At 38.3% G+C, this 14,718-nt stretch overlaps 1 protein-coding gene across 1 annotated transcript; it reads left to right on the top strand.

Moving 5' to 3' along the window:
• The first annotated feature begins 9,988 nt into the window (after positions 1–9,988).
• kcna10a (potassium voltage-gated channel, shaker-related subfamily, member 10a) lies at positions 9,989–12,557 on the top strand. Its single transcript, XM_072366955.1, has 2 exons — positions 9,989–10,007; positions 10,825–12,557. The coding sequence occupies exons 1-2, from the start codon at positions 9,989–9,991 to the stop codon at positions 12,549–12,551; spliced, it is 1,746 nt and encodes a 581-aa protein (XP_072223056.1). The 3' UTR covers positions 12,552–12,557.
• Positions 12,558–14,718: the final 2,161 nt, after the last annotated feature.

Genomic DNA, 14,718 nt, shown 5'->3' on the forward strand with positions numbered 1-14,718 from the left:
TTGTATCAAGCCTGGCTCCACTCATTCCAGAACATTCCAATATGTCTTTAGAGCTCCTTGCCATCTTCCTAAAACTGTAAATGTAGTAGTGAGATTTTTTTATGCTTATTTTCTTGACTTCATCTGCTGCAAATTGTATCCTGCCTCTATCACTGGTAAAAAGCTGCAACCCTGCACATGTATGCGTGCTGTTCTAACAGACAGACCCATGCTGGCACATCAGTTTGTGCCTGTAGTGGAGGATGCCCCTTCAAAGCAGCCAGAAATGGCATGGCTGTTTTTTCTTTCTTTTTTAAACCATGACACATCAACTAGCTGCTGGAACTGTTAATCTAAAAGTGCATAAGAAGAAATGTGCCTACCTTGCGGTGGACTTGGACTAATAAATTTGTGCCTCTGATATGATGAATACTCTCCCATAGCCAAAATATTTGGCAGTGATCTATATTAACCATCGAATACATTTCAAATTAAAACTTTCAGGGAGACTTCCAAGCTCTGTTCCAGATAATGTCTTTACGTGATGAATGACACAAGGTCCAAAGTTAAACTCTTCCATGTCTATTTAATCTGATTATGATTTGTCTGGTAAAGTGAACAACAGTAGTCTGCACTTATTGTTAAGCCCATGTAACTGCCTGCAGTGATTTTGCACTGTGGTTTTGACTGTGTGCTTATTTTAGATGCCCCACAGGAAGTTTTTAATTTATTAGAAAGGGATGTTGGTTATCCTCTACTGCTGCTGTTAGCATGTATGTGTGCATGTGCCTCGCCAAAATGCCAGTAGAGGATTTTGAGCCCAGCTGCTGTGTGCTGAGACTTGGCATGGTGCCTTTCGACACACCCATCTCAGCATCAGCAGCTTGCATCCCATGACTGCCTAACAGGGATTGCACGTAAACCAACCAATCTGATCCAGAACGGCATCAAATTTTTAAAAAAAAACCTCACATGTTTTCCAGGAGTTAAACTGTTTAATTCGGTGTAATGTGAAGGTATCACAGTCTGTTATATTCCATTAAATCATTTGAACCACTCATTGAATTATAATGTTTTTTAGACTCTTGCAACCATGGGCAGGGTTGAGCTGCAGGTAATAATGAAACTATAGTTTCTATAGTGACACACAACACAAGATAACTAACCTTCATCTCACCTTCATCTGGTGTTTTTAATCACGCTCCCTTTTCTACTCAAAATTGATGGAATTACAAGTGATAATGAGGTGACCACTGAAATAAAAGCACAAAGAAAGAAAAACAGTGCTTCAGTCAAAAGTAAGGATTTGCAAACATTCCCATTTACAGGTACCACATATTTTGTTGCTTAATAAACAAAAATGTCTAAATGTACAATTAAATTGGTACAGACAGTTAGAAAAAAGTAGTACTCACGTACTCATTTGTGACATCACATTCAGCCTGGCAGGCCCTTGTTTCTCACACAGTACAGTTTGATATATTATTTCTTTACAAATGTGGTTGTGAGGCTTTGTGCTTTTTGTATATGGTCATTCTTGTCTTAACAGGAATGCAAAATATGCCTCTTTAACTTGCTGTAGTCAAAGAGCAAAAGTAGAAAGTGATTACGATGTTGTGTTAAAGGGATTTTGGTAAGATACTGAACAACTGACTGCCTCTGCCAATGGTGTGTGATGATAAAAGCACTGTATCTATTCAACTGAAATGTGCTGTAAGAATTGATGAATGTGGTTTGTTGTATAAGGTGGTCAATAAAACTCATAATCACGCGCTTTATACTATAAAGCCACATACTTGCATTTATTAAGGGTCCACTTTGCATCTATTTTTAACTCAGATAATGAGAAGCAGCATTTGGCTCTAGTTACTAGAACTGCATTAACCAAGGGACATTTGTAATTAATATTTTAGTAAATGATTTGAAAGCTCAACAGGGAGGGAAATGGCTATTTAAAAATCTATTATTCAGATTAGAGATGTTTGAAAACAAAATTCTTTCTCTAAAGCCATTTGTGTTTCTGTCTGAAAATGTTTACAAATACTTGTTTATTCATTATGACCCATTTTGTATTAGAAAGTGTGTCAGACACTATGTTAGAGACAGGCGTGCAGTGCTATGTGTTGAAGTGCTAAGCGAAGTCGTGAAACGTGTACATTTGAAGTTTGTTTCACGATCGACTGTAAGGCTGACTTCATGAACAGTTGGTAATTTCACTGTAAGAAAACTGACACAAAAAAAGAAAAAAGAAAGAACAACTTTGACTGATTGTGATAGGGAACCTATGATGGATATCACAAGGCAGATGGGTTAATTGTCTGATAAAATCCAGGTGTGTGGGAAGAACACAAACTATAACCAGTCCAGGGTGTTCCCTGCCTCTCTCCCAACAGCAGTTTAGGATTAGCATGAAACAGGTGTGGAAAATGGATGGATTGAAGAGTATATGTGTGTATGTGTGTGTGTGTGTTGCCATTTGCTTTTTTTCTCAGGTTGTGTGCATATCCGTCGTGACTGTGTATCTATGCTGATCTGTTGGAAGAGATTCCTCAGCTTATAGTACTGAGCTGCCCAGCCTGCAATAATCTGCTTAATAGAGTCCCAATTCTGAGCCTTACTAACCAGCCCTCAGCCTGACTAACATTTCCCAAGTCTATTCCCAACATACCAACCAGACAATATGAATGAATGAAAAGCCTGGAAAAGCACAAATACTTACCATATTTTAAATATAGTAATGTGCAGCGGTAAGCTACTCCTAAAAGACTCATCAGAGCTCTTCAGAGGCAGGATAGATATCCAAAGGAACACAGATGCTCTTTGGTTGAGCAAATACTGTAAAAAACTGTCTGATGTAAAAGTAACACAGAGCAACAATGATTACATGTAGCAATCATTCAAAGTGCCAAGAAATGTATTTCTGCCCTCCTCTAAGAACTTCTCAGCTTAGCTCTCCCCAAATTCTGGATTTATTTGTGAAATTTCTACTTTAACTTAACAAAATTGATAAATATACTTTGAGCCCATACATGTGACACACAGCTGTTCCACATGGTGATGAATTATGAGGATTCTTTTTCTTTCCTGTCTTTGTCAAAATTCGCTCATGCTGTAATGTAGAAACATTACAAAATACTTGGGCCCTGTGTAAAATGTGAAAGAGAAGCATATCATCTAAAGCTCCTATAAGTTCATGATAATACAATTTTACCACACTAATTGCTGAAACTGAGAAATTGCTCAGTTTGAAACACCTGATGTCTGTACCTGGTGGACTAATTAAGTTAATTGGAACCAGATCAGTAATGAGACTCTGAAGTCATCAAGAAGTCCCTCTCCCAAGTTTTTTTAAACATGTTATTGCCATGAAATTCAAAACTAGGATTCATAAAACGAATACAATCAACAGAAATAAAACAAATTGCAGTTTTAAATTTTCTTATTAATTATAGGGTTTAATTGCTTGCAAATTACTGCAGTCAGATTTTTTGACATTTTATACAGTGGATCATTCTTTTCTGTTGTTTTTTTTCAAACTTGGCAGTACAAGAGCCTCGTGCTCAAATTTTACAGTGGCAGTTTATAGCAAATCCTCCACTGCGGTAAACAAAGCAAAATAGGTTCATTCTAAATGTGATGCACCAATATATTTGCCATCCGAGTTAAGAATTGAACGGATACATGCTATTCTAGGCAACCAGCTGGCAAAGGATTGACTTAACTTAGATTTGCCGGAACATCTGCTCATGTTTACACACATGTAATAAAGTCAAAGGGGACAGCCAGCTGAAATGCACAGCTCAGGTCAGCATGCATTACCATATTTCTGATGCAGATCCCTATGTTGTCGCCAACATGGAGTTTTTATAATCCCTGCTCTGTGCACTACTTGCCTGTGTTTTTGAGTATTAGGGCATCTAATGTCGTGAGAGTTTTATCTCGTAGGTCTTTCTCACCATGGCTCTCTGTGTATTAATAGATTGGCAAGAATAGTTATACCGCCACGGTTTGGCATGGGCCCAAATTACACTTCTGTCTTATGCTGTACTGAAACAAATCAAGGTCATGATTAATTTGGCCCTCCCTACTATATGTGGCTTGTTAGCACTCACTGGCCACTTGTAAAAATGTAATCCTAAATCAAAAGCACTACTTTAAATCCCAAGAACCATTTGACTTCAGTGCCCTGTGATACATTGGCAACCCATTCAAAATGTACCCTTCCTCTTGCCCAATGGCAGCTGGGAAAAGCTCCGGTTGCTCCACGACCCTAAATTGGATAAAGTGTGTATAGATAATTGATGGATGGATTGCTTTGACTTCAGTTGATACTTAATATGTGATCTGATCACAGTGTGGATGGTCTCTAAGCACCCTCCATTGAAATTTTATCTTGGAATTCATTGTCAAATGTACAACTGTCACAACTTTGCTAGGAACCCAAATATAGACACCAACTGACAAAAGAACAAGTTTATTTATAACAAGGGAGGTGTAGGAAGGTGGGGCGCTGGTCCAAGGAAGTGATGGGCTTGAGAGTGGGTCCAGGGGGGAGAAATAGCTGCAGGAGTGCTTGAGGAGATGGTTGGGCTGGCAGGCAGGCTGGCAGGTGGGCGTACTGGCAGACGAGCTGGCAGATGGACTGGCAGACGAGCTGGCAGATGGACTGGCAGGCGAGCTGGAAGGTGGACTGGCGGGCAGACAGGTAGACAAGCTGGGCAGGAAACTGAACAAAGAAAATAGGTTTGATTTAAGAACCGACTAGCAAAAGATTAGTACAGGTTCTAAGGCTGATAAACCGTGTGAACAGAATAACTATCCAGCAGCGACTGAAGGAAGGACAGGAACTAGATGCAGACTGGGTGATGAGCTGATGGGAACCAGGTGGCTTGATTGTAGCAGCAGGGCAGGTGTGGAGTGGGAGGTAGGCATATCCAGAGATGACAGAGTGCAAGGGGGAGGGGAAGGTAACAAACATACAAACAGGTAGAGACAGAACAGAAACAAACGGTACAGACAAGCACCAAAACTGTCACGATGCCAGCCTCGTGGCAACAACCTTCTTTCCAAAACTTTAGGACACAGCAAGCTATTTCAAAATGAAAAGAAAGGTTGGGATCAGTCATTCTTTTACCAACACACAATAAACAATTGGGAACTGATGTTACTATTTTCTATATATTTTTAAAACTTACTTGGTTTAAGACTTCATCCTCTCAATAATTTGGAGCCTACCTTTTTCGTAACAATTTTTCACAATGCTTTAAATGTTACCCATGAGTAACAGACCTGAACTGCAGACAGTCCATCTGTAGATGTTAAAATCTCCAAATTCCCCAATTTTATTCCAAATCGCTGAAATATTTGCCCATACAGTTTCTCTCAAAGTGGTGAACCCCTTCTATCTACTGCTAAAAGCTCATTGTGTAATGTGTTGTCTTGTTACTATTTTCTCTCAATTATATGATTTGACTTAATATAATAATTCATTCTGTTTTAATCCTCATTTTTGTTGTTTTTATATAATTAATGACCATACGTTGATTACATTCTCTTTTTTAAGCATTTTCAGGTATGCAACACATTTGCTCTTGTCTGTCAACACAGACACCCACAGTTAAACATTTAGGGTCAAAGCATGTTTCTATAGAATAAATTATAATGATAAGATTGTTTGCGATAGTGAGGGAATAAGAAAACTGCAATTGTGTGTTTCCTGCAGATTTGACTGCATTAATCTGTTGATAGCCCAAGCTAGCTAGTATAGGCTCCAGCCCCCGACACTGAATTGGAATAAGCGGGTACAGAAAATGAATGAATATTCTGTTGATAACAATCATTTGAAAAGTATGCATGAAAAGTTCTCATATTGTCATATAGGAGCACTGAAACTAACTAAAGCACTTGCAAAAAGGCTTTTAATAAAGCAACACTGCACTGAGGACATGATTATTACAGAGTTTATCACTCTCCACAGTGTTTGCTTGCATGTAGTTACTGCAAAAGTAGAGCGATTTATGTTTTTTGTGCAAATATGTTTTACAACGAGAGGACAGGAAGGTATGTAGATTGTGTCTACATGTTGCTTTGTGGGATGTGACATACGAAAAACACTTTCTCCTGTCACTTCAGTTTTCAATACACAGGTTAGCCCTTTTTTGTCAAGTTCCTGCACACAAAAAACTGCGTGATGCTTGCTTTTTGCCAGTGATGCAATGGTTGGTCCAATTGTAAGCAATGAGAAGTTATGGACAAATAATACAAACTGTTTAATGGGGTTGATGTTGGAAGCAAGAGGAACAACCTGACTCCTAATCTTGTGACCTGTGTCCAGTTTTGTGACTCTTGTGACTGCAGTTTTTGGCATCATTTTAAAAAAAAAATGTTATTCTGGTTTTATAATGACTTCCTCCACTCTACTACTGCACTACTTTGTTTGGCAATAAAAGTACTAAGTGGAACATTGAAAAGAGACCATGGTCAAATATTCAAATTCATTGAAATACATGTGAGTGATTTGGGGGAAAAGTGACTGAGGAGAGCTGTAACCTCCTTAGCTTCCAAAAATATGTACAGTTTTTCTGCTTTAATGATTGAACATTTTGGAGGGTAATTTAGACCAAGAGTAATTAAATATTCATGTTCCCAGACAGGGAGCTAAGAGTTGAAGAAAGACTTAAAGGAACTGATACTAAAAAAGATCTGCTGAGTTGAAAGAGAAAGGCTGCGTGAGGTGAGGAAGAGAGTTCCATCATTCTCTCTACCCAGCCATGTTGAACAAGTTAATGGTGGTGTTAGTTTTTAATTATTTACTGTAATACTGTAAATAAGATAGATGTGGATACAACATGCGCGCATTGGTGTGTGTAAGGTAAGTGAGTCATGCATGGAGAAATCAGAGGATCTAATCACACCATTCCAGTCCAGAGGGTCTTAATCACATCACTTAGATCTCTGAGGGGAAGTTTATGGCACACATGTAGAGGAGCACACTCAGATATACAACCACACACATTTGTAAAAGTAAATGAGTTATCGTTAGTGTTAAAATGCTTTCCACGGTTTTACTTTGTCTTTCTGAGACCTGTGTGCAAATGGTTGTTTGTGTGCATGTTTGTGTGGGTGTGTGTACAAGTTTGCTCATTTGGCCTTTGTCACAGCTCCTGTTTCTACTCGAGCATAAGGTTACCCAGTGTAGTCCATGAAAGATAAGTCATTCACATCCCAAATAAGAATACAGCAGGAAGCTGCAGCAGGAGCAGACCCTGTAGAGAGTCCTCGTCTCCTTGCTCTATTTTAGCTTTTTACAGCACATTGTAAACAGATAGTTTGGCAGCCTCATGCAAAATAAGGTAAGATTTGTGTTACTTGAGCTCTGTACTGTCTGTGAGTCTGTTTGGATCGATTATTTCTTTGTTTCCATCTTTAACATAGATGGTCTAAAGAGCTAATTTGACATTTGACAGATACCAGATTTATTTTGCCTGCATTCAGATTTCACTCTGTTTTAAGAGAAAGCAAAATGTTAATGCTCTTATAAAATCATCAAAGCTAATCAGTACGACCATTCTGACCTGTTGTTAAAACCACTTTAAATTTTTGAGAATGAGAGAGGTGTGTTTTTCCAATGATATATTACAGTGTCTTTGGTTATTAGAGAATAAACATTAGCTTTTTAAGAGCAATTTAATTCATTTGCAGGTATAAATCTGAGGCAAAGTGTCTTTAAAGTGACCCTGGTTTACTTTACTTTCACATATATACAAGTGTTACAGTCTTATTAGAAAATCGTTTAAAGTGCCTATTGACAAGTGTTTATTGCGTTTGAGTTAAATGCCAATTTTACGATATAATTGCCATGGATGGTGACACAATGAGCCTTTCCTTTTAAAAGCTGATTTTCTCAGCTATCACATGCCAAGGTAAAAGCTGACACAAGGTGCAATCTCACTGTGCGGTTAGAATAGTGTCTGTCCTCGGGGAGAGTTAAAAGCCTGCGGACAGATAAAGTTTGGTTTTCCTTGTCGCTAAGATGACAAGAGGTGAAACAATAAGCCTGTTCAAAGTCTATTCTGCAAAATTTTAAAAAGCCAGGCTTTTACCCTCGCTTAATTTAGCTGAGTATAGCTGGTTGAATTTCATCTTAAATATTTGGTTAGATTAAATATTTGGCTTTGAGTGATTTGCCCCCCAGGACTTGACAGCCTTATTTCTCTTTATCCCTTCCATCATACATTCCCTTGCTCATGATGAGTCACCCTTCTTTACAGAGGTCCTCACTCACCCCGTCAATTCATTCACCCACCTAACGACTCCCATGCTGTCTCATTTTCCTTTTTTACAACACTGTCCTCATCCCACACATCGCTTTCACCCACATCACATTCCAAACAATTTTCATGTCATCCTCCTTTTTCATTTTCTTTCAGTCTCTTTCTGTCTTATTTATTTCTCTCCCAGCAGGATTGGTATCATTGGCCCTGGCCATAGCTGGGGACTCATCTGTGGAGTCTTTAATTAAACATCTGCAGGCGTCAGCACTTGGTCACACACACTTGTACAGTATAAGCACACATGCACACACAGATGGTTATTCAGACAAACATCATGATCCTCCTTCAGTACAGTCTGCCTTTTAATGCAGTCTACACTGATTAAAAGGTACACTGTTTTAGGTACATGCAAATGCAAACACAAGAAAAGGCTACTAAAAATAATGTGGCTGAGTGCTCTGTAAATGTGGATTCTTGTGTCTGGGAGAACACAGACCCATGCTATCACTGTACAGTAAGTTAATTATGCACTAATGTATGCACAGCCCTAGTTACCCTGAGCTGGTCTCTCCTCCCACAACTGGTATTAGGGTCATTACAGTGTGATTGCCTTGAACAAAAATGAAGAGAAAATCCTGGCACTAATGAATTTTCATGGACAGTTATGTGAAAATTCTTCATGCAATCTTAAATTGGCAAATCCAACCATAGAAAGTTAAACCGTCCAACAAAATTGCAAATTTCAATCTCCGAGAGTCGCTGTTTTTTTTCTGTTTATTTTTTCATGTCCGTATTTAACTAATGAATTGTACTGTAGCAGTCTGATTATGTCCCCTTTTCTCTTGAAAATAGTGGAGACAATAGTGCTATCTGAAAACATCACCAACACTGTTTTCAGAAAATTAAACACCTCTATGCCCTAAAAGGCAACCATGAAATATCTTGAGATTCCATGTTTAACAGTTCATGCTATTATCAAGAAATGTCTCAGTCTTAAAACTTTTAAGCTTCTTCAAGGACATAGACAATTAGAGAGATGAATATTGTGGAGGCTGGTGCAGACTGCAAACTGTCATGTAAGCTTTACATGTAATATGAAGTTATTTTTGAGTAAAATATATCGCACTGTGTGCAGGCTTACATAACATTAGAAAAAAAATGAATTGCATTAATCTGATCAGAACTTGACATTTAAAATTAACGTAAACATGTACTGATCCATGGTGTCCTCTGGATTCTGGTGCTCACTGTAGTGTACAGACCATTCCTGAGTGTAAATTTACTTGCATTGTATCTACAGCTTTATTTTGCCTGCAAACATATGAATATATTTTCAATAGTCTATTGATATAATGAATGTATTAAGCTTTTTGCAAAACTGAATATGATACTGAGACAAGTGTTAAAACTATAGTAAACAACTGTAAATGGCCCAGTCAAGCAGTAACTTTATCTGGACTCAACTGTGCATTTGACTGTTCAGAGTGTCTAAAAACTAGGTATTATGTAAAGGTAGTATGTTTATCAGCATGGCAATGACTCAAAGTACACATCCATCAGTCTGTGTGAAGAAATCAAAAAGGAAAAGATCCATCCCACATTTTGTGAAAGTTTAGAAAGTTTGCTTTTGCAAGACAGACTTACAACCTTCAGAGCTGGTGCACATAACAAGTCAAAGGCGAGAGGTGCACAAAGCTTCGAGAAAGCTACAATGGAGGTTGTTGCTTTGTTGCTGCATGTCTGTAAATGCAGGACGTGGTTACATGTGCACCATATACATTGTGATGCCAATCCACAGTATAGAAATAGCTTTTAGTGAAAAGAGACACTACCTGCACACTTATTCCATGTCACAGATATTATTTATTGAAACCTGATGAAGATCCAAATTGATTCAAAATGTTGATAAATTATCTTGGTGTTATCATTTTTGCCAAATTACAAGCGATGGATATCTATAACTGTTTACGGGATAAAACAATATGAAAGCTTTTTTTGTTGTTCTTATTGTTGTTTGCTAACTTTAGACTCTTATTTTAGCTATTTGAATATAAAAATGTGTTTATTTGCATACATTTCTTGAGATGTTTGACATTCTGTGCTTTGGTGCATTTAAGTTGATAAAATTGGTTCATGCAAACAGTTTTGGAACCAGATTTGATTTGATGTTCAACATCTGACAAGAAATCGCTGGCCACACAGATGTCAAACACGATAACACTAACTTAATGGTTTGTTTGATGTTTTGTGTTTTTCTAAAAAAGGAATATTCATTAAACAAGCTGTCATGATAGAGTATCATATTCTTGTCACTTGACAAAGTTGAACGAGCCTTAAACTACTTATGAAAACACACTGACTCTCTTTTTCTCTCTATCTCTTTTTCTGTAGGTATTGGACAGAAGATAAGAATAAATGGGGCTCTCAATTTGTCCTGTGACTCTTGCAAAGGACTTGATGCTCTAGTTCACTGCAGCTCCTAATTTTGGTAAATTAGGCCTACCATCTGTCAGTCACTGTATGTGATTGTGCTATCCTGGTGCTACAAGGCTTTACACTGGCTCAACCATAGCCATGGAGGTGGCCCTAGTAGACTTTGAGAGCCTAGAGGACCTTGATGGCAGCCTTGAGGATGAGGTGGATACCTATGCTGATGAGACCACAGCTCTCACAGTGGACATGCCCCCAGAGCACAACAACCCAGACATCAGTTACCTCTTGCAAGCTCCTCAACTGTCCTCTACACCCTCCCCCTACAGCCCTGTCCACTCCTACATTTGGGAATCCACCTCATCGTCACCCATTCCTCCAACACAGACACTGGGAGTGCCTCAGTCCCCAACGATACCAAGCTTAGGCAAAAAGGGACACAGTAGCTGTGCCAGCATGATTTCCAACTGGAAATTGCTGTTAAACAGTGAGGGAGTCAAGGAGAGTGAGACAATCTTCAGTCGACTCGCTAAGGAGTGCTGTGAAGATCTGTTTGTAGATAAACGTGGGCTGGATGATGGAGACCAGAAAGTCATCATCAACATTGCTGGTCTTCGTTTTGAGACACAACTCAAAACATTGGACCAGTTCCCTGACACCCTTCTGGGAGACGCTTTGAAGAGGATAAACTATTTTGATCCAATGAGGAATGAGTACTTCTTTGATCGGAACCGACCAAGCTTTGACGGAATATTGTATTATTACCAGTCTGGGGGTAAAATCAGAAGGCCGGCTAATGTTCCCCTGGATGTGTTTGCTGATGAAATAGTGTTCTATGAGCTTGGAAAGGAAGCCATGGAACAGTTCAGAGAAGACGAAGGATTTATAAAAGATGCTGAAATTCCACTCCCTACTAATGAGATATACAGGCAATTGTGGCTGCTGTTTGAATATCCAGAGAGCTCCAATGCAGCACGAGGTGTAGCACTAGTTTCTGTCCTTGTTATTGTGATATCCATTATTATTTTCTGTATGGAAACATTGCCAGAATTCAGAGATGACTCTGACCTAGCTGTGCCCACAGCAATACTGCCTTTCAACCAATCCAGAGGTTACACTTCGGCATTTCCACCTGGTGTAAAGCTCACAACTTTATCTGATCCTTTCTTCTTCATTGAGACTACCTGCATTGCTTGGTTTTCCTTTGAGCTCTGCATTCGATTTGCCGTCTGTCCCAGCAAAAGCGAGTTTTTCCGCAACCTCATGAATATCATTGACATCATATCCATCATCCCTTATTTTATAACTCTGATCACAGAATTGTCCACAACGCCAGTGGAGAGCTCAGGACAGAACATGTCTTTGGCCATATTGCGCATCATCCGCCTGGTCAGGGTGTTTCGTATATTTAAACTCTCACGTCACTCTAAAGGATTGCAGATCTTGGGACAGACTCTGAAGGCCAGCATGCGTGAGCTTGGTTTGCTCATCTTCTTTCTCTTCATTGGAGTCATCCTGTTCTCCAGTGCTATATACTTTGCTGAGGTAGACGAACTGAACACACAATTTGTCAGCATACCTGATGGTTTCTGGTGGGCTGTGGTCACCATGACCACTGTAGGCTATGGAGACATGTGTCCCATTACCATGGGGGGTAAGATAGTAGGCACCTTGTGTGCCATCGCAGGTGTGCTGACCATTGCTTTGCCTGTTCCTGTCATTGTTTCCAACTTCAACTACTTCTACCACAGAGAGACAGAAACAGAGGACAAGATTCCCATGGTTGATGCACTTGAGCAAGCCATGAAGGCGGAGGCAAGTACCAGACAGGGAAGTGATGCTTCACTCAATAAAGCCAATGGCATTTGACAGAGTGAAGGAAGGCGATTTGCCTGTGAGCAGAGAAAAGATTAAAGAGAGGGGTATGATGATGATGTATCAGTGTTTTGAGATCCCTCAAAGAATGATTTCATGCCATGGTATATGTATTCACTGTTTATGTGAGAAATATGTCTATATTGACAAAGAGGTTTGCATCACATTTACCGTTTTTTTCTCTAATAGGAAATCAACGCTCGTAGATTCACCACATTTAAATATAAGATTTTTTGTCAGCATGCTTGAAGTTTAATTAATGTTGTAGTTGTAGATGCATAGAAACTGAATGAAGTCATTTAAGGCTATACTTCATCACACAGAGTATATGTTTAACTCATTTATTTGGTTTAACTTTGGTCTTGACATTAAAATTGGCCATTAATCCTATTTTTATGACGTGGATGGTCAAATGTCACAGGCCAACATTTTGTTAATGTCTTGAATTTTGTAAATTGCTGATCAGAATAGCAGTGCACAGTCACTCTGTGGTTCAGATTATGGGAATATGTTTCTACTGCTGACAAACTCAGACTAACATATTTATGATGAGTGCATTTGTGTGTGTGCATATATGTGTGTTTACACGTGTGTATGCAGTTCAAATTTCTTATAGATTGACCAAAGAAACAAACCATTATTTTAGAGAATATTATTGTAAAACCTTACTTTAAATTTGAAAAAATTGTCTGTGGTTTACCTTAGATGCTTAAAAAAATAGCTAGAAAACCAATGAGAATTATGGTCAGTTTCCAACCAATAAGACCAAAGTTGCAAAAACTAAATAAAAACACAAAAAAATCTCAAATTTATTGTAACTCTCATGAAAGAGTATTTGTGCATAGTGTCTTGGTTATAGCCCTGTTGTATTTATTTATTTGAAAAAAATTATTCTTTATTTTCTCTTATGTGAATGAGTCTAACTTACTCCACATTATGTATTATAATGGGGTGCCTTAATATGTACAATAGTTGTATACTGTTGAATTTGCCATATATAATCACTCATACCTGTGTTTATTATGCATCTGATTGATATCTTTTATTCCAGTACGATTAACTGGCTTCATCCTGGCATTTGTCTGTTAGATTAATTTTATTGTTTTCCCCAAAATGCTACCCTACAAAGGAACTATTTGTAATGGAATTATTAGTCTTAGCTGAAATACATTTGAAAGTATCCAAAGTATAATCGATCCCTTCTGTTTGTGGAGAGGATACAAACTTTAAAATGATGGTGGGCCTATTGGCAACACTGTGGGTTTTTTTTTTTGTTGTTACAGTTATTGGTAACTTACTTTGGAAGAAGAGCTTTGACTCATGGACGAACACTGGGAAGCTGAGTGAGAGAATCAAAAGCCAAACATTGTTGCTTATTCGGAGGAATAAAGGAAACTGATGCAGAGCTAAGGGGCATAAGGCCAAAATGTCCCATGATCCATCTTATTTTGTAAGAGTTCATGTAAAGTATGCTGTTTTAATGTGACACATTGGTGATATGATACATGAGTTTTTCTTTTGTATGGTTTCCTTCTTTGAAAGATATTTTAGAATGGATGTGGCATATCGATACAGGAATATGATCTTTTCTCAAAACATTTCTTGTTTGACCACATGATCAAATTAGAAAAATAATAATGTGAACATACAAAGCCTTTGGAATTGTTTAGGGAACTAATCAATCATATAATGTTTGTCATAGAAGTCACAATTTTGGACAAATACAACCGGCTAAAGCTAGTGACAAAATATTACAATGTTTTGTTATAGTGTTGAAGACATCCACCCTTTTTAGGCCATAAGAGCTGATCAGTCAGAGCCGGCCACACTTCCTAGCCTTTATTTTGTACCTGTAAATATGTGTAAGCTTTGGGCATTATATGTGTAAACTCGGGACTAAATGTGTTTTTTAAAGTAGAGAATGGAAATCTTGAAAATACATCTTGCATAGTCAGAAATACAAACCACTGTGTGATTTGAGGATGCCAAAGATAGAGTAGAATCAGAGGTAGACACTGGCTTTTATGTCACAAAGTAGAAATGAAGTCGTTCGCTCTGGTGAAATTCCATTAATCGAATAGCCTTGTACCATTTTGACTCAGTTATTTTCTATTACTCTAAGATATGACTAGATGAGGTCTGGTCTAAGCTCCGTGGCTTA

Source organism: Leuresthes tenuis, unplaced genomic scaffold, assembly GCF_036924035.1.
Source record: "Leuresthes tenuis unplaced genomic scaffold, fLeuTen1.0.hap1 SCAF_16, whole genome shotgun sequence".
NCBI classification, from domain to species: Eukaryota; Metazoa; Chordata; class Actinopteri; order Atheriniformes; family Atherinopsidae; genus Leuresthes; species Leuresthes tenuis.